Source organism: Pygocentrus nattereri, chromosome 10 (genome assembly GCF_015220715.1).
Source record: "Pygocentrus nattereri isolate fPygNat1 chromosome 10, fPygNat1.pri, whole genome shotgun sequence".
NCBI lineage: Eukaryota > Metazoa > Chordata > Actinopteri > Characiformes > Serrasalmidae > Pygocentrus > Pygocentrus nattereri.
In genome coordinates this window covers 32,086,897-32,108,447 of record NC_051220.1, presented here as the reverse complement: position 1 = coordinate 32,108,447, position 21,551 = coordinate 32,086,897, and the positions used below count along the sequence as shown (strand labels likewise).

The window sequence follows — 21,551 nt, the reverse complement described above, 5'->3', positions numbered from 1 at the left end:
TTCCAGCACCTGAGTCACACCATTAGCTTATAATCAACCTGCGTCAGGTGTATAAGAGCAGGAAAACAAAAATTATGTAGAGTAGATGGAGGTGGGAAAAAGTCCTTTATTCTCATTAAGTTGGTATTTGCAGTAAGTACAGCAAAAATTCTGTTCAGTGTTTCCCAGCCCTGCTAATGAAGTCCCACTGCATTGTCCATTTTAGTGTTAATACATTAGGTTCATTACACTACACTACTCAGCCCATTATAATGCTAACATGTGTTCAAGCAGGGAAAACACAACATTGTGCAGGGTACGTGAGTATAACTTTAATATTGCTTGCCTTTCATACATATTGTGTCTGATCAATGATTCCAAATTAATTGTTTAAACAAACGATATTTGATCAGTGGCAGAAAACAATCTTCACTGTTCCAAAAGAACCAAAAATATGTGAACTTTGCATTTTACTTGCTTAAACATTATGGACATTATACATGTGTAATAATAAACACTTCTTTAAACTCATTTTTACATTTGACACTGTACTTAATGGAATCACACTACCTTCCACTTCACAAAACTCAAGCCCTTCATAGCTTACTATGCTAAGCTTTTATTACAGTGATCCAATTCATAAAATCTTTAAAATCTTTCCTGAAAACAGCCTTTGAGCTGCCTAGGTAAACAATATTAAGTGTCTCTAAACATTTTGTGCATGTGCTCTGATATGTTGTTTCACATGACTGCCAATTCATAGCACAGCAAAGTGATGCCGAAGGTTCTTCAGGATCTGCTGAGTGTCCACATGTTCAGGGAAGGCATCCTCAGACTTCTGGGCAGCCATGTAGCTACTCTGAAGGTCGCCCACCTTTCAAACACACATACAGTGGGGAAGAGTATCCAATAACCCACTTCCTACTAAATAAATGTAAGTGTTCTGCAGTGATGCTCAAATATATTTTCAAATACGCAGAACATTTTGTATACTTTTGGAAACAAAGAAACTAAATGTAGTAAAATCAATTGTTGGATGTTGAAACATCTACAGATTTCTAAAATCACACATAAATGTTTGCTAAGGAGTCTAATAAGGCTAAGAGCAATAAGGTTCCGTACCTTGTCCGATAGTATAGCAAAGTTGAAATGTGGTTCATACATGTGAGGGGCCAGAGAAGCAGCCGTCTGCAGAAAAGCTTTAGCCTGTAACAAAAAAAAAAAAAAGTATGACCAAGACAACAATACTATCACATTAATCTATTCAAAATCACCTGTTCTGCCTCAGTAGAGAATAGCAATCCTTAAAATCTACTTAAAGAATGTTAAGTAAGAATATTTTTGCCCATGTTAAAGGAATAATTTAAACTGTTTTCAGCTCATTTTCTTTCTCTTTGGTGACCACAAATTTTTTAATGGTATGTATCACCAGTAAGTGCATCTAGTTCCAACTGAGGTATCCACTGCACTACTAATCGATTATCGCTTGGTGTGTGCTCACAGGTTCCGTAATGGACTATGTAATGTGGTCCGCTGAAAAAATAGAAATAATTGTAACCAATGTACATGCAGCAACATATATCTAAAGCTAGTTGGATAGTTTGATACATTTCAACATATTTGTTTTTGTTTAAAAAAATACCATAACAAGTACATGTCCTTCTAAACTCCTTAAATCTCTGAGCATAATTCTTAACCAGTTTGCTCTAACAATGATCTGGCCTTTTAACTCTTAAACAGCATTCTAATGAACAGTAATCCTAGTGATTAGTTCACTCTGTAATGTCTCACCTGCTCAATACGGCCTTTCCTCAGCTCCAGTACTGCTAAGTTGTTGTAAGCCTCAGCATGATCATTGTTGAAAGCCAAAGCTAGTTTAAAACACTGATAAGCTAGAGGCAAGTCACCTATACCCTGCAATTGAGAGAGATATCAGGCAACAAAATGGTGAATACTACATGAATCACAAAACTGGTTTAAATATCTGTTAAATTTCCTCATGATTACCATAAATGTTAAATAAGCTAAACTGGTTATGTAATATTTTTTCTCTGAAAGCTTGTGTTAGGGTTGGTTCAAAAGATCTGACGCACCACTGCAACATGTCCAAGATTGTACCAGACATCTGCCTGTTCCTCATCACTTGAAACCAGGGCTAAAGCCCTTTCAAATGAGGACAGAGTCATATCATACTGCTGAGCATAAAAGCAGCACAAGCCCAAGTTATTGTACAGCTGGCAGTTATAGACACCCATCTGCAGCAACCGCCTGAGACAGAAAGAGACATAAAAAGAAGAGAAAAACATACAGAAGGAGAGACAAAGTGAAGCAGACTACAGTTGCCATATAACCTCCCATAGGATAATCTTCTTTCTTCTACATCAATCAAAAAAAATGACCTGTAGAAGCGCAGGGCGATCTCTGGCTGGTCTGTATAGAAGTGGTTGCTTCCAATGCAGGCAATGGCCTCTACATGTGTATTGTCCTGCTTTAAGACATCTTTGTAGTACTCGGTTGCTGAAGTAATGTTATTCATCTCCTGGAAATGGCCAAAGTTTTGAGTTACTATGCTTGGGAAAGATACTTCAAGTTCTGCTTGTTAGTATTATTACAATTACATGGCTTTTAATTAGGTTGTATTATTAAGTCTGACAATAATACATGCCTCATGAATGCGAGCAATTCCAGTTAGCAAAGTAACTTCTCCTGGGAAATGGTCCAGACCTTGTTTAAAGAGGTTTAGGGCAGTTATAGGCTGATCCAGTCGCTGATATACCTGTGTACCAGTCAACAAGAGTGTGAATGTTTTTAATTTTATATTTCTGTTAGTTCTGTCATTTGTGTGCAACAAGTTCACATGAAAGTAGGTGACTTTATACCTTTGCGAGGTAGAGGTAGGTATCTACAAACTCTTGGTGATTGAGGGCTGACCTGAATTGTTTCTCAGCTTCACGATACAAACCAAGCCTGAAAAGACAAATGCTTTACTCAAACTGGCAAATAATTATATGCAATGCATAACAAGCTACATATTCATACATCAGTTCCTCTAAAACTGGATAAGATTTTATCTTCACTATGCAATTAATGAACAATATGTTTTCACAACAGTCTGACAAACCTGTAGTAACATTTCCCAAGTTGGACTTTCCACCACCAGTCCTTGAACTGGGCATGCTCGGTGGCAAGAGCAGCCAGGTCCAATGCCTAAAATGTTCCATATTGAGAATCAATAAAACGCATGGACTTAAAAGAAGTATGAGTAAACATCAACTGAGTGAGTGGTTCTACTTACATTTTTTACATCATTTTCATGATGAAAGATGTATTCAAATAAGGTCTAGAGAAAAAAAGAAGTATTAAAGAAAAATGGATTTAACATTTTCTGACAACTGCAATATATGATATAATTTGTTTAACATAGTCACAGCTTTGACATACCTTAGATAAATTTGGTTTCTGGGCATACTTTGCCAAATTTAACCTGGACAAATTTATAAAAGGTCCCTCTGGATTTGTTAGCATTGAAGCCTAAAAAAGACAGAATGACAACCACGTAGAATTACAGATTTTTTTTTTGGATGCACAGCATTGCTGTACAGAAAAATGAAGACATGGCTTTAAGGAGACTTCAGGTGGTTCTAAAATGCTGAACATCAGAACACTGCAGAACATTTAAACATTCTTCAAATGACACTGTTTAATACTTTACCGTGCCCAATCTGACAAATCTGCCAGATGCACTGGTGACTGGACGGGCAGTGTTTGCAGTTCGAGGTGTTTTGATGGCTTGTTCCATAGTCCCAGGTCTACCAGACTGAGTGCTGGGTCTTACAAATCCTGTGATGGGGCGTCCTGACTGAGTCATTGGTCTAAGAGATGTCAGACAAATCCATTAGTCAAAAACCAAATAAAACAAACCATCAAACAAACAATTAAATAAATAGATTATAATATGTTCAATTGGCCTAATTTGAAATATAGGCTTTTATTTGGGATCACCTGGCATTTAGACCATTCCAGTCATCTTTGATTATGGTCATGGGCAACAGACTTTTTTTCTGTGTCTAAAACTGGTGCTTGATAACAACCTCAGCAAAGCATGCTGATTATGTGAGGGTAAATGGCCCTGAATCTGAGCTTCACATAGAGACATAAAATGACACAGCTTAATTAAACTATCCCTTTCACATATATGCACCTGACAGCTGGAGAAGGTCCTCCACCTTGGCTTGTTCCTGGGAGTCTTAGTGATGTTCCAGGGCCTGAAAAAAACATAGCCAATTTAGTTTTAGCACAGATTAGATAAACATGAAATTATTTAGGACATTTTTCTACTGAAAGCATTTATGAGAACTTAATATTATTGAAGTGCTTTAGCCCTTACGAGCAACTTGTGCAATGGAACTTTCATCCAACATTATTTCTGCAATCCCCTCCTGATCCACTTCCACTTCATCAATGTACACCATCTCAGTCAGAGCCCTTGTCTTCAGACTCCATGCCGCCTTAAAAGTAATCAGAACATTGCACCAGTGTGCCATTTATCTAGACTCGCCTTTCTGTGTTCAAGAGCACAGACTCTTCTATGAAGAGCTACAATGTTTGTGAAAATTATGCAAATGTAAGCTTGTATGATAGTGAGTTCACATAAAAGTGTATATCTATGAAAAGGAGATTGTAAGTAGGAGCATGTTATGGAGGCTATTGGATTACTACTGGTTTTCAACAACACATATTGCACAGTCTGTGTAAAAGTGGAGGGTGGAGTGAGGGTGATTGTAAGGTTGGGTTTCTAACTGCCTCGACTATACCTCAGTACACTGGGCAGCAGGGGAGCAGTGGGGACTCCGGGGGGTATATGGGGGGCAGGGGGGTATATGGGGGGGGGGGGTGGTAGCAAGAAACCAGAGGACATTGTAATAAAAACAGGAACAGGTTGATCGTTACCTCAGAAATATGGGGTAATGTATCATGTTCCTTGGCAAAAAAAATGTAAAGAGGGAAAGAATGATAGACACATAAGCAGCTAATTAAGTAAGAGAATCTCTAATGGTCAGTTGTTAATGACCTGACAAATCACATTTTAAGAAAATAAACTACAAATAAACTAGTACAATACTGTGATTCCAGAATGATTCTTTAGAAATCAGTGCGTTTCTTCGTGACAAAATATCCATTAACTTGCCAGCAAAGTTATTTACACTCAAAAATGGTTCTTCAAGGGTTCTTCAGCAAATACAATGATTCTATATCCAGAGCCACTATCTATCTGCATGCTTAAATGGTTGTATGCATGGTGAAATCTTCTTTAGGCAATGTGTTATATGTGCTTCTACATAAAACCTTTTTTAAAAGGGTTGTATAGCTATATCACCACAAAGGGTTTACCTATTGTTGCAAACTTGATATCATAACAGTAGAAGAACCCCTTTTGGTGCTAAATAGAACAATTATCAAAAGGTTCTATACAAAACCATATACAATACATTTTCTATCAATCTGAAGAACGATTTCATCTTGCAATGAACCATTTAATTGTGCAAAATGTCCTCTGAGTGTTCATAGTTCTTTACAGAGCCAATGTCTTAACTAAAGAACCTTTGAAGAGCCATCTTTTAATAAAGGTGTAACTTAACCTACTTAACCTATAAAAGATATTTATTTAGCTATCAATGCTGAACAATCACCGGAAAGCAGCTAGGTAATGTTAAGTAAGCTAATCGTGCTATATTAGTAGATTCACCACATGAATATATTTAAAAACTAACAGCGTATAACCAGCATTGGATTTAATTTAGCAACAATCCAGCTTATCGGCTTAAATCTAATGGAGCCAGCGACGCTGCTAGGCTAAACTCTGCTATCCTGAGCAAACTAACCTGGTCGTACGGGCTATCTTCCAACACCTTTGTGCAAATATCCGAACATTTCTGGAATTTCCGTCGCCTGAAATAGCTCCAGGCAAGAAAAAGCGGGTCAATAGACAAGGTCACCTCCATTTTCAGGGAAATATTGGAGCACTAGCTAACTGTAAACAACCTCCTGATAATAACTAGCTAGCGTGCTAATGGTGTTAGCTAAGCTTCACGCTTCTCGTTACCCCGGCAACGGAAGGCAGGCAACTGCGCCTGTGTCACTGCTGAAGCTGAAGAACAAAGATTGTTTTCATCTGCGCATTTTTACTACATGGTGAGAAAAAGCACATAAATCCATGTCTAAACATCCCTGTTAAGCAATAGAAGGGCGACAACACACAAACCACACTTGTAATTTTTGGTGCAGGTATGTATTTTTTAAATGCGGATTTCTCAGTTAGCCGCACAACCTAAACCCAAAGCGAGGACTATCCGGTAGGAATGTTCCTGATTTCTCCCTTTATCTGACAGGCAAAAAGCGAGTCAAAAAGTATTTGTACTCTCTACTACAATACATTATTTCAACGGTATACCTCCAATATTATTGTTCTATTATCTAAATACCTGTGCAACTATGTTTCACATTATTTTATTGTCTCATCTTTACACATTTCAAAAAACGTACATAATTTTAGCCTGTTTAAAAGTACCCGGTAGGGGGCATATAGTTATACCGGTAACTACAGAATATAAGGCCTCGGGTTTGTGCGAGACTTTACACGTTAGAAAGACACGTTTTCGCGTCATAATGAGCTTCAGCAGCCCATTGTTCAGTGTTTGGTTTAATGAAGGGCTCGTTCACCGTTTCACATCTGACTGGCCTCGTTTTCTGTGTGGAGAAGGTAAGAGGTCTTCAATTGTGTCTCAAAATTATGCAGGTATCTTTTCATTTTGACAGTTCGGTCAGCTGTGATTAAAAAGCCAGGCTGCTGTTAGGTTGAAAAAATGTATACTTTCAGGGTCTTTTCTTGGCGCGAGATAAGTCTGCTCTATGATTAATTGTCAGTAGAGATTTACCCTTGAAAACCCTAATTTGTCTATTCATGTGCTTAATCTGGGTTTAGTAACCGGTCCTTTAAATACACCCTGGTGGGCTTCTAGATATGTTTCTATAACAGTAGGTTAAACTTAACGTTAAACTACCAGAAATGTTGAAATGTATCTCAAAAAGAAGTCGTAATTGTATAAGTTGAACTTAAGTTTAAGTTAAATAAATAGCTAAATAAATATAAAAATAGCTATATTGTATATGTTGCATATATTTAATATTATGTATTAAATATATGCACAAGGTATTTATAAATAATCTAAAGTATTAATAATCTACTGTTGTAACTTTAAAATGCCTAAAAAAAATAAAAAAAAATCCCGCCAAAAGTTTGACGTCGACCCAAACCGGAAATCACATGTTGTTTCTCCCGCTAGTGTTTGCAGCCGCTTTGTACTGCTGCTATCACGTATTTATCAGGATACTCTGTTTTATCCAGAATATTTTCCTCAGCGGTTACGGTAACTTAAACGGGTTCTCTTTTTGTGTGTGTCGACCAAAGAATGGCTGTTAATGAAGGAAAGGAGGCTGCTCTGTCACTGGTGGATGTAGCCGAGGATGAGGAGCTTCGTGAAGCTCTTGCAGTTCTGGCTGGCAGTGACCCCAACCAGTGCTCCTACCTGCAGGTGAGAGAGATGGGTGGCATCTGAATGAACACAGACGTCTCACTAAGCGAAGGTCTTACTTTTTTACACTGTATGTCTTAAAGAATCCAGACACGCCTTTAAATTAGTGAGCTCATGTACTTTAAGGCGCACCATGTGCATGGTACAATTTCCCTTTAAAAAGCACTGCCTATAGAATATGACGCTCTGGAGTGGCTACACATGAGTCTTAGGTCACCATTCCACATGCCATGAATGAATGGCATGACGCCCTTCAAGGAAAGGTATGACGCCCCCAGCTTTGAGCTGAGAAGCAGTGGAACTGTATTGTCTGGAGTGATGGAGCTCCATCCAGCATTCTTGGCATGAGTTGGAATGCCATTTGTTATCTAGAACTAATCGTCCAACTTCAGTACCTGTCCTACGCTAATGTTCTTGTGGCTGAATGCAATCAGGTGTCTACACACATTCAGACATCTAGTGGATTTTAGGGCAATTGAGTGCTTAATACCTCATCTCCTGCTTGTCCTATTGGACCTTACTGCAGCATTTGACTACAGTGTGTCATAGCCTTTTACTAACTCGTCTCAAAAATATATTTGGCATACCGGTACTGCATTAGCTTGGTTCCAATCATATCTTTCTGGTAGGCAGCATTTTGTTTCAATGGGAAGTTTTCGATCTGACACATGCGCTTTGTCACATGGTGTCCCCCAGGGCTCTGTTCTTGGGCCCCTGCCTTTTATTGAGTACATCCTTCCTCTTGGTAACATCATTAGACATCATGGGCTGCAGTTTCACTGTTTTGCTGATGATGTCCAGATATACATTTGTACAAAGCCTTCTCACAGCTTGCCACCTAGTGCCTTGTTAAATTGTTTGGCTGGTGGAGAACTTCCTGAGCCTGAATAATAAAAAATCTGAAGCCATCATAATTGGTTCTCCTGCAACAGTCAGGAGGCTTAGTGACACAAATGTCTGTATCCCTGGTTTTGTTGTCTCTACCTCTACACAAGTGAGAAATCTTGGAGTAATTTTTGATTCTCCATTATCGTTTGAATCACACATTAAGAACACATGTAGGACAGCCTTTTACCATCTTAAAAACATTTCTAGGATTCGCCCTCTCTCTTTCTCTCTTTCACTCCTGCTGAGACCATAGTCCATGCATTTATAACTTCTAGGCTTGACTACTGCAATGCTCTGCTGTCTGGCCTCCCTGCTCGGGCTTTGAGCAGGCTGCAATATGTGCAGAACTCTGCTGCTAGGGTGCTGACCCATACATGATCTTGGGAACATATTACTCCAGTCCATAGTCGTCTCCACTGGCTCCCAGTGAAGTACCTTATACAGTACAAATTACTTGTGTTGGTGTTTAAATCCCTGCATGACCTTGCCCCATCTTACCTAAGAAGTCTGCTTCAACCCTATACTCCAGTGCATACTCTTTGGTCCTCTAGCCTCCACTTGCTTGAGGTCCCACATTTTAAGCTAAGCACCATTGGTAATAGAGCATTTTGTGTCGCGGGTCCAATGCTGTGGAATGGTCTTCCTGATGAACTGCGAGCTTGTTCATCTGTTGATGTTTTTAAATCTCGACTAAACTCCTCTTTTTAAACCAGCATATGGTTGACTTCTGTGTGTTTGTGTTTATGGTTTTGTATGTGTTTATGTATGTATGTTCATGTACTTACTTTTTTACCTACCTTCTTTTTTTCTTTTATTATTTATTGTACAGTGTCCTTGGGTTTCTTGAAAGGCGCTTTTAATAATAATAATAATAATAATAATAATAATAATAATACATTTTTATTTATCTCCAAGCTTATAGGTTTACTGGCAAAGGTAGTTTGACTATGTATGGTACCATAGTAATGGCCCTTTTCCCTCTATGGTTCAGGGGTATGTGAAGAGACAGGCTGTGTTTGCCTGCAGTACTTGCACAAGTGAAGGCATGGAGCCAACTGGAGTTTGCCTCGCCTGTGCTAACCACTGTCATGATGGCCATGACATCTTTGAACTGTATACGAAAAGGTATAAACTGCCAATACTGAAAGCACAGTTAAAACCTTTTTTCTGTGATGCTTCTTGTGTGTTTTGACGTAATGCATACTTTGCACCATTAATTAAAAAAAAAAGTTTGTTCTAGTATATTTTTTTTCCTCACATGTAATTGTCTTCTTTTTTTTTTTTTTCTTTTTCTTTTTTAAAAAAAACAGGAACTTTCGCTGTGATTGTGGGAATAGAAAATTTGGCTCATTTAAGTGCAAACTCAGTCCTGTAAGTTTATACATAATTATGCCAACTGTTTACTGCATATGTTTAATGTCTGTGTATAATGTTGATTAGAATTGATACTGGGATATCTCTTCCATCACAATGCCTTCTTTCACATCACTGTCCAAAAAAAAGCATGGGAATATTTTTTTTTTTTTTACCATTTGAGCTGTCTATTGCATTGTGTGAAAATGTCATGATAAATGCAATAGAAATGCTCTAAAATTGCTTGTGCTAAAAATTTGTTTGCATTACCTTTCATTAAAAGTTACAAAAGCCTCCTTCAGTAAAGCTGCCATTTTGGATATTCTTGTTTTTCTTTGGACAGCAATGAAATGCAGAATGTACATGTAATGCATTTGTTTCATCCAGGATGTATTTCCAAAGCACTATTTGATCTTTTACCTGTATAACAAGAGTACACTTTAGTTTTAAATGTGCACTATAGAATTCATTTCATAGTCTTGCTTCTGGAAAATCGAAATTCTCTATTTATTAAATGTTTTATAGGAAAAAGATGGTCAGAACTCCAAAAACCTTTATAACCACAATTACTTTGGACGTTACTGCTCATGTGACAGACCTTACCCTGATGATGATGATCAGGTATGTAGCACAAGCCATTGCCTGGTGACCTCAGTAGTGTATGCATATGTAATTACTGTTAGGTCTTTTATTTTTGTCATATTTCTTCTGTTGAAGGTTGGTGAAGAAATGATTCAGTGTATTCTGTGTGAAGACTGGTACCACTCAAAGGTAGGCTATTTTATAACCAGTTGGGTTTTCTTGTTTTGGTGTCAAATCATATGCACAGTTTAGTGTGCAATTAGTTTTTTGATGAACATCTCTCTTTATCTCAGCACCTGGGCTGTGCAGTAGTAGACTCAGAGGAGTTGCTGGAGATGGTATGTGAGAGCTGTATGAACAGAGCTCCTTTGCTGTGGACCTATGCTGCTTACTTTGCAAGTAGGTGTTTTCACATGCATTTGTTTATTTAATAGGTGATTCAGTATATTAATTTAGGACGTTCACAACAGGCTTGCATTTCTTTTAGCTTCACCAGTAACCAGTAAAGAGGATGAAGATGTGACTGTGGTGGGTGATGAAGAAGAGAAGGAAACACTGAAGGAAACACTGCATCCATACAGGAATGGGCATGATGTACCTTCCACGAGTCAAGGCTGTCAAAAGGAGGTAAAGATGAGAAATAAACCAAAGTGTATGACTGCGAAATTGCAGTGTTACTGCATTGTCAGCTGCCGGCCAGCACACTGACACAGTACAAATTAAGCAAATTAAAAAGATTATAGAGCATTTGCACTAGTGCAAGGTGATATATATCATCATCCATATCAGTCCTGATATATTGCACTATGATGTTGATTTTCAGGTTGATAGACCTGACACAACTGCACTGTGTGTTATTTCCTGGATACTTCAAGTAGTTTTCCTTTCTTGAAATCTGGGGCCTGTCTTAAAAAGCACCTTCTGATGGAGGTGGACCCCTCCAATCCTTTTTGGGTCACTTTTTTGGTGTTAGCCTTTGCTTTCTCTGAAAACTATGCCACTTCACTCCTCCTCATGTTTAATGTGTTTGGCTACTCATAATAAACGTCACACGTTCATGTGCACACATGTAAGGATTAATCATAGCTTGAGTGTCTTAACAGAGAAGGTTCTTAACCACACATGTACAAGTTAACTGACTGCATTTGTTCATTTTTTTTTAAGGCTAAACTTCAAGTACCTTGTCCAAATTGAACATAGTTAATAACAGTTCAATCAATCTGTATACATGGCATTCTTTTAGCATAAAGTAGTACTCAGGAGGCATGGAGTCATTAATTTTATTAATGCAAAGTCATCTGAGGATACATTAACATGATATATTTTTTGTAAAAATATTAAGATACATGACTACATTGAAGTCAGCACTACTACCTAGAACAGGGGTGTCAAATCCTATCTGCACAGGGCTGGAGTGGCTGCAGGTTTTCACTCCAACAAAGCAGGAGGTCACCTGATGAAATGATTGAAGTCTAATACCAACTGATGAACAAATAGAATCAGTACTTTAGCTTGTTTGGAGTGAAAACCTGCACCCAGTGAATTGGAGTGAATTGGCCCTTTTCGGATTAAATTGGACACCTGACGTAGAAGATGCAGGGGTGGTATTGCTCCTGGTCTCAGTTGGTCTAAGCTAGGTTAGACATGTCTTTTTCAGCTTCTTCCAGCAGAGGGCACAAAACCTTAAACAAAAGATGATTCTATGGCCAGGGGTTTCCAAGAATTGCCTTAATCATGAAAACCATGCTAAAACCTCTTCCTACGTCTGAACATTATGCATCAAAATAATGATTTCCATTCCTGTTTTAGCAGCCCACTCTTAATGGGACTAGAGCCATAAGCCACAAGAGGACTCATGAGGAGATGGAGAGCACTTCATCAGCATGCGAATCTGAAAATTCACCATGTAAATTAAAGGAGCTTAAGGCCAAAGGCTTGGTGAGACCCAGGGTTGGGGCAGTGTTCTGGCCTTACTGCTGGCGGTCCAAGCTTTGCACTTGCACAAGCTGCAAGGTATGTTTTATGTATGCATTAAATGATGCAAATTGAATTTGAATGATGTTTTAGTCATGTACTATACTGTAGTGTCTTTAAAGTGGTAGATAGTTATGTTGAAAGTGACCATCAAAAAGACTCTAAAATCAGGTCACCTGTCTGTACCATTTAGGTCTCTCAGCTCAAGTAATTTTCATGTAAATATTATTAATTACGTATTCAATTTTGAATCTGAATTGAAGTGTGGTTTTCTTACATTAGCCTGCAACAAATCTGTGGTTTGACTGAGACTGTGTTTGTTCAGAGAGTGTATGTGGAGGCAGGTGTTCAGTTCCTGCTGGATGAGTCAGACACTGTACTTGCGTATGAGAACAGGGGCAAAGCACTGCTGAGGGAAGACTTGCTCATGTCCTGCCTTAACTCTCTGGACCGTGTGCAGCAACTGGAGATCATTTACCGTAAGCAGCTGTTTACTACCTAGTATACCCTGTGTTAATATTAAGTCACATGGACAGTAGCCTTGTTGGTGAATGTTTTGCTCAAAGTATCTGATTTTTGTCTTAGAGTACAATGACATGAAGGCTGAGCTACATGCCTTCCTACGGGAATTTGCAGACCAGGGGAAGGTAAGGAGTCTTGGGCTTTTTTAGAATTGTAATTAGGGCAAATTTTATATGATTCATGTTGTTTTTTCAGTATTTTAAGAATTTGCAATTGCTGTTTGCCTAATTGAAAACTTTTTTTTTTTTTTGTCTAATGATTTCATCATTCTCCATTTTGCAACATGACTATAGGAGGTGACCCCTGAAGCTATTCGCACCTTTTTCGAAGAGCTTCAGGCAAGGAAAAGGAGACGGTCCAGCACTGGGCAGTACTACTGCAGCTGAGCTGGTATGGATCAAGCCGTTGTTGCATTCCTCATCCTGGAAAAGCTACACTTTCTCTCAAAGTGTTTTAGAAACCCTGTTTGGAATAAAGCTGCAAATTCAAAAGGACTACTGCTGCTACGGTCTTTGCGAGTGTAAAAATGTTTTGTTGCACTTTATAAGCTGTTGGAGTGTTCTTAATCGCATACCTTTCACCTTGTTTGACACTATGGCACTGACAGTAGTGGAGGTCTATTTTGGAGCTCTTATGCAACCCCTCATCCAATGAAGTTGGGACGTTGTATAAAACTTAACAGAATATGATGATTTGCAAATCCTTTTCAACCTATATTCAATTGAATACACTACAAAGACAAGATATTTAATGTTCAAATGGATAAACTTTTTTTTTTTGCAAATATTCACTCATTTTGAATTTGATATTTGCAACACGTTCCAAAGAATTTGGGACAAGGGCATGTTTACTACTGTTACATCACCTTTCCTTTTCACAACACTCAATAAGTGTTTGGGAACTGACACTATTTGTTGTAGCTTTGTAGGTGGAATTCTTTCCCATTCTTGCTTGATGTACAACTTCAGTTGCTCAACAGTCCGGGGTCTCTGTTGTCGTATTTTGCGCTTCATAATGCGCCACACATTTTCAATGGGAGACAGGTCTGGACTGCAGGCAGGCCCGCACTCTTTTACTACGAAGCCATGCTGTTGTAACACGTGCAGAATGTGGCTTGGCATTGTCTTTCTGAAATAAGCAGGGATGTCCCTGAAAAAGATGTTGCTTGGATGGCAGCATATGTTGCTCCAAAACCTGTATGTACCTTTCAGCATTAATGGTGCCTTCACGGCCGTGCACTAACACACCCTCATACCGTCAGAGATGCTGGCTTTTGAACTTTGCACTGATAAAAATCCGGACAGTCCTTTTCCTCCTTGGCCTGGAGGACACGACGTCCATGATTTCCAAAAACAATCTGAAATGTGGACTCGTTTGACCACAGGACACTTTTCCACTTTGTGTCAGTCCATCTTAGATGACCTCGGGCCCAGAGAAGCCGGCGGCGTTTCTGGGTGTTGTTGATATGAGAGATGGGAAGTCTTCAACTAATAAATATGCTAATAACCAGACTGTAAAATGAAATTGCAACAGAGTAATATTGAAGCTTTATTTTGAAGATGCTCTCTAGCTACAAAGTTGGTCATGGTTATTTACCCTTTTTGAGGTAAAAGTAGAAAAATAGAACCAGTGAAAATTCAAAATTCATTACAAGAAATGCAATTATATATTAAAGTACAATCAACATACTTATTTGAAACAACTTTATCAAACCACAACACATGTTTTGATTTAAAAGTACCTAAAAAAACCAACCAAAAAAAAAAACTATTTCAAATTCATGTACATGAGACAATAGAGACAGTTTAGAAACTGACAGATGGATGCAGGCTCCTAAGAAGGCTTGCATAGGCCAAAATCACTTTAAGAAAATACTTAGCCTCTGCCAGGCAAGGCACAGACTTTTAGGTCTTCTACAGTGTTACATGAATGCAAGGATGAACCCAAAAGCCCTCAGATCTCACACAGGAGATTTTTCAACCAAATGCAATGTGTTATGAGATGAATACAAGCACTGTTTGTTCATGTATATTAACCCCTCTCCTTTTGTGCTATTAAAGTAATTCCTTGAGCAGCAAAACAACCCAGAGTGCATAAGCAGCATTTGCCTTCTTAAAGGGCTTTTCCACAAAACAGATATCTAGGCTAGTAATGACTTCTGTTCCAAAAGTATAGGGCATTTCCAGTAATAACACACTGTATCCATTGCATCAGTTCATTTTATAGAGATGTTGGAAATGGCTATGCAGCCCAAATGTTGAACTTATCTGTGCATAAATCTGATTAGGGAATGCTGCTTCATGTAGAATACAACTCTCATTTCGGGTCAATCATGAAAAATATAGTTAACTAGTGTCTCTGCCACATTGCAAACACGTAACATCACTTATCAACATGCAATCTAATAAAACATAAAACATCTACTTTAAATTGTATGCTGGTGAAACTTGTAGGGGGAAGCCCCTTTTAAGATGTGGTTGTCAAATGACCTAAAAACATATCCTTGTGAGAAGAGTCTTCAGTAGCTATTAGCCAACTGGCAAAAACAGGAGCTGTGCACTATTACCACAAAGCTCTCTGGCATCCATCTGTACCACCAGGTGGCATTGTTAAGAATGAAATCTAATGAGAAATCAAGCAGCTAGGATTCTGTAATGTTTAAACTGTGCCCTGCACTACAAAATCTACATGTCATTAATGGAGCTAAATGAAGTTGGACCAAAAGAACAATCATTAAAGCAGTGCCATGGAAAATAAGTAATGGCTTGCAATCATTCCATGATTTCTGAGATCAAAACCCACAGCTAAGGCCACTGGATGTGAGAAGGAGGTGAATTCAAGCATGTTCAGTATGTTCTCTACAGTACGTGGATTAATCATTCTCAAGGCTGGTGCTAATGCAACTATTGAACAGTCCTGATTGATTGTAGAAACTAGGAGACTCTTACATAATTTAAATGTGTACCTAGCAATGGTGTGTTAGTCAATCAATATAAAAACATCACTCAATTCCTCATACAGGGAACGTGATGCCATTAAAAACACACAATTATATAGTAATTCAGAACTGCAAGTCCATTGTTCCTGATCAGTGATAACACTGAGCACATGGCAACCCTTATATTTTACAGACCAATGGCTGCTGTTTAAATATACTATCAGTCCCTGTCCATGCCCTTTCTGTGGGACGCTTAGGAGAAATGATCACTACTAAAGGAAAACTTTCTAATATGCATAAAGACATTTGGCCCGCAGCAGAGTGAGGATTTTAGATATTTTTTCTGGATGAAGATCATGCTCATACGAATGGCCATGGAAAACTAGTAGCACTGGTTTTCAACGTTGGAATAAAGGACTAATCTGAACAGTCACACTGAAGCTGCAGTCAGTATGTTTTTAAAGCTAATTTTTATACAATTTCCCCAATACTTCCCCACTTTCTAACATCTTGAAACAGACTGGCAATAAGTCAGCTCTTACATGTATGATGGCTATTCTAAAGTCTATCTAGTATGTCACAAATGATGACTCATGGTTATCAAGTCTACTATGAGAAATACTAACAATGTCTTGCTCCAATCAAAACTGATCTTATTTCCCAATTTACTGACTGCAGCCCCAGAGTTCTTTACTGGGCTGTTTAAGCTGTGGTTGTCCTTATTAGGGCTGAAAGATTCATCATATTTATACTGATATCACAATTTAAGAGTGCAATTTTCAAACTGTAAGAGCTGCAATTTATTACAGTTATAGCTTACAGTTATTATTAAAGTTATCAAAAATGTCTTAGGGTTTAAAAGGGGAGATTTAACCTCATAACAGAGCTTGTGAACTGACTGTAGATAAGTTCACCAGTCAGAGGCAACCAAATCCTCATGTGCTGCAACATCACAACTGCAACATACTGGCTGTCTGGCACACTACATTCAGGTGTCAAGCCTCAAGCCAGACAAAGTGGATGTTCTATTCTTCATTGCTAAAAACAAACCTTCATTTATAGAAAATAACTGACGTTTAAATCACAGAAAAATTGCAATTAGATATTTCCCCAAATTGTTCAGTCCAAGTACTCAATTTTTCATATAAACAGAATGTATACCATGGTAGTGATGTCATTAATGTTGAGCTAGGATCTGTTCCCCATTTTGAATGGTAGTCATATTTTATTGATGTTACCATCGATTACTGTGATCCTTAAATTATTCTGGGTGTCAAAAGGAAGGTGTTCAAAACTGAAAACAAATACAGAAAGTTCTCTGAATATGCTACCCACAAAAATGCAAACCTACAAAACACATTCATTCTTAATTAGCTCATGCTTAAAATTCACAACATTCTGACATGACAGGTTACACCTTTTTCATTCCATTCCCAAGATATACCATACCAGTCAAAGGTTTAGAAACACCCAATTGAAAGTAATTTCATAAACTCAAAAATTTTGATCTACAGGCTTGTACTTAATGAGTCTATATCAGGGAAAACATACTATTCACTAACCAGTATATACTGTCTATGGAAATTAAGTTGCAAAAGCAGCTTGTTTTGATTTCACTGATTATTTTAATGTCATAACCCCAGCACATTTACTTATATCCACCTATTCAATCTGCAGCAGTTTAGCCCCACCCATTCAAGCAAAAGTTAAAAGGAGTGATTCAGCCCAGACTGCTTTCTGAATAAGGTACAATATAGTGCAGATCAGAGCTCATTTACATATATCAGTCTAAAAGGTGCAGTAACAAAAGACAACCTGTTTAACTGTAAGGGTTAAAAAAAGTTTGAAAAATGGTCATGAAAAGAAAAAAAAAATATTGACTGTTTTGATACTAAAAACTACATAAATGAAAATTTCAAATACTAAAATATAGGATGAGGGGCCTTTAAACGCTTGAAAAGTTGTTACCTAAACAAATATAAAATGGTGCTGATCATGGCTATTTATCAGTTTATTTCCAAAATGAAGATTGAAAAAAATTTGAAAACATCTTCACTCTTGTTGGAAAAACATTCCAGGTGGCTTAAAAAAAAAACAAAAACACAAACCCTTCTACAAGAAGGTGCTTCTATGCTTTTGACTGGCAGCGTAACAAACAGATTTGTGTTTTACTAGTCATTGCCCCCATGTCATAGTTCCCTTTTTGTCACGTCATTTAAAGTGCAGATTTCTTATACTGATACTCTGGCGTACTGGGTGATCTGTGATCCTGGCTTATCCCTGCTTCTTCACCACTGGCCCTGTGATGAACCCCTCCAGAGGTCTCCCTCATGCTCCCTGTGCCATCTGCAACTGGTGTGTGCTCCTCATATGGGCCAGCACCTACCCTTGAAGGTCCAAGGCCACATGTTAGGTCAGAGTCATTTATCGAGCACCCACTGGGCACAAGAGCTCCCCCTAAAGAGGGTCCTCCAGAGGAGGTCTGGGCCAAGTCCAGCCTTTGACCCAAGACATCCAAATGAAGGGAGTCAGCTGGCTGTCCTAGCCTGCCCTGGGAGTGTGCAGACAGGGAAGTGTCAGGGAGATACGAGAGGTGCAAGCTGTTAAATGTACCTCTGCGGTGGCTGTACAAGTCTGAAACTTTGTAGGTGGCCTGAGGAGGATGGCTAGATGTAGGGGTGTCTGGTTGACTGGAGAAGTCATATAGGTCTGGATACTCAGACTGAGGTTCTGTTTTTGGTTTGGGGGGATGTCTCTTGCACGGCAGATGTGTGAGAGAGTGTCTTCCGCTCGGGCAGGGTCCAGTAGGGTAGTGAGGGATTGTAGAGGTCAAGGTGGGACGAGGACAAGGATGAAGGGTGAGGTCTTGAGGCTCGCTGTGCTCCGACAGGGTCATAGCAGACACTCCAAGGGCAATGTCCGGCATGTAATCACTAATGAGAGGTTCCAGACTCTAAAAAGACAGCACAATGCGCAATCATGTCTTTTATAAATTGTCTAAACTTAAGAACAAGACAATTCCATGAAAACTGGAAAAGGTCAAGGAACAATGCTAAATATAAGCCCATCACAATTATTTAAGCTGACTGAAATCATTTTCCAGTTGTCAACTTTCAAAATCATGTTTATGTCACAAAAAATCAATATGAACTGGGTGTTGATCAGTTGGGTTAAGACAAATCTAAATAAAATAAAGCAGAAAACATTTATAAAGATGTGTCATGGGTCTTATGAAAACAACAAAAATTCTAACTTCTGATTGGTAATGCATTTAAAGGGTGGCAGTCAATGTTTATTTGAGCTGCAGCCATTTGGGAGCATCAACAGCTAGGAAGCAAAGCCAATTTGGCCACTTCAGACTTGTAGTTGCATAAAAGTTGATCAAAATTATTTGTATGGCAAATAATCATCATCTGGAATTTCAAGATCATGACAAGCCCAGCTGAACAGCTTCCAAAGACAAAGAGGCAAAATGAAATTACCCATAATATTTGCAAGCAAAAAAGCTTAGCAGTATGGTTTGGCTTCAGCAGATGAATCGCCGATATTTTAAACATGATGTTTATCCTATACAAAATTACATAAAATTTGTTATTTAACCCCTCACTTAAGGAATTTAAATAAGCAGTCTAAGAACCAGTTTTCTTTTCATACAGTGAACACAGAAAATGCAATGCATTTAAATTAACTGAAACTTGAAAGCCTTTTTCCCCCTTGAAAGGGGGAAATGATCACTTACATACATTACTTTAAAACACTGTGATATGTAGGATGGATATGCAGCATTTTAGATTACTTGGGAATTAATTTTTAAACAGTAGGCTTTTTATTAGATTACTTTCATTAATAATAGGTGACCTACCCATCCATAAACTTGATTTCATTACAGAGCGGTTGAAAGGCTGTCAGTCTGAAGCTGCAGGAAAAGATACACATATATCTAGACAGCACTGAACTACAATATTGTAGCTTGCTCTCACTAAACAGTACTCATAACAGTGGTGAGGTGAATTTTTCCACAGGTCATAAAAGGCTGGAGTTTGCCCTTGTAATAGAGAATGGTAGAACACCCACCAAAAGGCACAAGAATTCATATATAACTTTTCTCACCATAAACAAAAAGTAACACTGTGGGAGACATATCACCACCATCATAAGAAAACTTAATTTTTTAAAACATCTTTTATATATTTTGTGAATTTCACATCAAAAAAGTTTGTATTTCATGTAAAACCTTTTTATTTTACTATTTGTTTTATCCTCTTATAAAGATACCTTTCCAGAATTGCATGGTTTTCTTATGACAGCGATGATACATATCTGTGTGCTACTCACCCCACACGACTCTGCTGGAAGGGTCTTCCCGATGCTCTGTGCAGCGCTGTAGTCAGGAGGCTGGTAGGCGTGGCTGCTGGGTTTGGGCAAGATGGAGCTTCTGTGTTGGAGGAGTGTGTGGTTACAGGGATAGGAGAAGGAGCGGGAGGGTGGAGGCACAGGGACTCTTGGCCTCCAGCCTCCTCTGTGCTGGGCCTGAGTAGGCAAGGTTGGAGGGTGATACGGGGGTGGTGGAGGAGGAAGAGGGGGGTTAAGACCCCCCAGGGTCTCCAGGTCTGTGAATATTGTTTCCATAGCAGGGGAGCTGTTCACTCGGCAGCGGCCGGCCATTCTTAAACTGAGGAGAGGACTCTCATCCCCAAAGCGTTCCTCTGGAAAGAACTTGTGTGGGTTCTGCAGATACAGCACAAAACAGTCACATTATATGCCCAGTCAAACCATTCTGCTGTTTTAAAATCTTTTTTAGCTGTTGTCAAGACTTTAAAAAGCATCTTGTCAGTGAAAATGTTTAGTTCCTTTTTGAACAACTGCATTATAATTACTCACCAAGTGTGATTACTCATTAAAAAGAAAAAAAAAAAGATCACAATTATGTGTTTTTTGTGTTTTGTGCAGTTTTTCACAATCACAATTGAGTTTCTCAAATTTGACTCTAAAGATATTGTAGCCTCTTGCTTTCATTCATATAAAATTAGAATTCCTGGTACAGTGAAGGCCCTTGAGAGCAAATGGAGTATGTGGAGTTTTTGAATTTTTGAAAGGCTATGCAGTTCTTATTTTGCAGTTCAGCCCACATTGTTGTTTAACCTCTAAAAAAAGTTAGTCAAGTGATCATCAAAACAATGAGGTGATTTTGCTATTTTTAATATAATTGATAGTGACAGCCCTACATCTATTTTTATTTGGCTGCATGCTCAGTGTCTCACCTGAAGCAATTCTGCTGCTCCGTCTGGTAGGCCAAACTCTCGGAGCACGCGGAGCTGCAGCTCATAGCTGACCGTGGCTCCCTCCCCGCAGTTTAGTGCATACGCTCTCTGAACCTGGTCTGTGTGCCTCAGCTCCTGCAGTCTGGCAATCATCTCTCTCACCACTGCCAGCCTGGGCACTGATGCGCACATACACACACACACACACACACACACACACACACACACACACACACACACACACACACACACACACAAACACAGATGGGGCGGGAGGGAGTGATGGTCAGAAATTCTAATTGCTGCATTATTAAACAAGCCATCACACGCTTACAGACTCCTCCCTGTCTGTCTCAAGAACAGGACGCTCATGACTTTCTGATGGAGTTTTTAAGCTCTTGTCTCTTCACATCCATCAAAGTCTCCCTCATTTATCTACCAAATGGCTCTCAGTTCTAGGAT

At 38.7% G+C, this 21,551-nt stretch overlaps 3 protein-coding genes across 9 annotated transcripts in view; 1 reads left to right on the top strand and 2 right to left on the bottom strand.

The window, feature by feature from the left end:
• Positions 1-86: 86 nt before the first annotated feature.
• On the bottom strand, positions 87-6,082 carry ttc8 (tetratricopeptide repeat domain 8). 2 transcript variants are annotated; one of them, XM_017690863.2, is made up of 15 exons: positions 5,862-6,082; positions 4,930-4,959; positions 4,367-4,487; positions 4,181-4,244; positions 3,692-3,851; positions 3,421-3,510; positions 3,275-3,319; positions 3,101-3,186; positions 2,859-2,946; positions 2,645-2,755; positions 2,379-2,518; positions 2,073-2,247; positions 1,771-1,893; positions 1,102-1,185; positions 87-853 (listed from the first exon to the last, which is right to left on the bottom strand). In XM_017690863.2, exons 1-15 carry the CDS (start codon positions 5,979-5,981, stop codon positions 737-739), a joined length of 1,554 nt encoding a protein of 517 aa, XP_017546352.1. In that variant the 5' UTR covers positions 5,982-6,082; the 3' UTR covers positions 87-736. The 2 variants fall into 2 exon arrangements, with proteins under 2 accessions (XP_017546352.1, XP_017546354.1); XM_017690865.2 differs by lacking the exon at positions 4,930-4,959.
• Position 6,083: 1 nt separating this feature from the next.
• On the top strand, positions 6,084-13,384 carry LOC108423513 (putative E3 ubiquitin-protein ligase UBR7). 4 transcript variants are annotated; one of them, XM_017690867.2, is made up of 12 exons: positions 6,084-6,171; positions 7,448-7,571; positions 9,451-9,584; positions 9,770-9,830; positions 10,338-10,433; positions 10,530-10,583; positions 10,688-10,793; positions 10,882-11,021; positions 12,204-12,407; positions 12,694-12,847; positions 12,954-13,015; positions 13,184-13,384. In XM_017690867.2, exons 2-12 carry the CDS (start codon positions 7,449-7,451, stop codon positions 13,274-13,276), a joined length of 1,227 nt encoding a protein of 408 aa, XP_017546356.1. In that variant the 5' UTR covers positions 6,084-6,171; position 7,448; the 3' UTR covers positions 13,277-13,384. The 4 variants fall into 4 exon arrangements, with proteins under 4 accessions (XP_017546356.1, XP_017546357.1, XP_017546358.1 ...); XM_017690868.2 differs by lacking the exon at positions 6,084-6,171 and adding an exon at positions 6,246-6,264; XM_017690869.2 differs by lacking the exon at positions 6,084-6,171 and adding an exon at positions 6,595-6,739 and having other exon boundaries at positions 12,207-12,407.
• A 1,030-nt stretch (positions 13,385-14,414) lies between these two features.
• Positions 14,415-21,551, bottom strand: part of LOC108423515 (BTB/POZ domain-containing protein 7-like) — a 42,232-nt gene continuing 35,095 nt past the window's right edge. For 2 of the 3 annotated variants that reach the window (XM_017690871.2, XM_037541881.1), the window contains exons 9-11: positions 21,090-21,268; positions 20,164-20,556; positions 14,415-18,781 (exon numbers count right to left, since the gene is read on the bottom strand). In XM_017690871.2, the coding sequence (XP_017546360.1) occupies positions 18,044-18,781; positions 20,164-20,556; positions 21,090-21,268 (1,310 nt within the window). In that variant the 3' untranslated portion in view covers positions 14,415-18,043. Of the gene's footprint in view, positions 18,782-19,690; positions 19,745-20,163; positions 20,557-21,089; positions 21,269-21,551 lie in introns of all 3 variants that reach the window. The other variant, XM_017690872.2, reaches the window with a different exon arrangement.

Excerpts from the sequence above, each read along its gene's own strand:
- ttc8 (XM_017690863.2), bottom strand. The coding sequence starts at position 5,981 with ATGGAGGTGACCTTGTCTATTGACCCGCTTTTTCTTGCCTGGAGCTAT. Across the intron at positions 3,511-3,691 it reads GATTTGTCAGATTGGGCACG|GCTTCAATGCTAACAAATCC; the intron begins GTAAAGTATTAA and ends TGTCTTTTTTAG. Across the intron at positions 2,756-2,858 it reads CCTACCTCTACCTCGCAAAG|GTATATCAGCGACTGGATCA; the intron begins GTATAAAGTCAC and ends ACTGGTACACAG.
- LOC108423513 (XM_017690867.2), top strand. The coding sequence starts at position 7,449 with ATGGCTGTTAATGAAGGAAAGGAGGCTGCTCTGTCACTGGTGGATGTA. Across the intron at positions 12,408-12,693 it reads GCACTTGCACAAGCTGCAAG|AGAGTGTATGTGGAGGCAGG; the intron begins GTATGTTTTATG and ends GTGTTTGTTCAG. Across the intron at positions 12,848-12,953 it reads GCAACTGGAGATCATTTACC|AGTACAATGACATGAAGGCT; the intron begins GTAAGCAGCTGT and ends TTTTTGTCTTAG.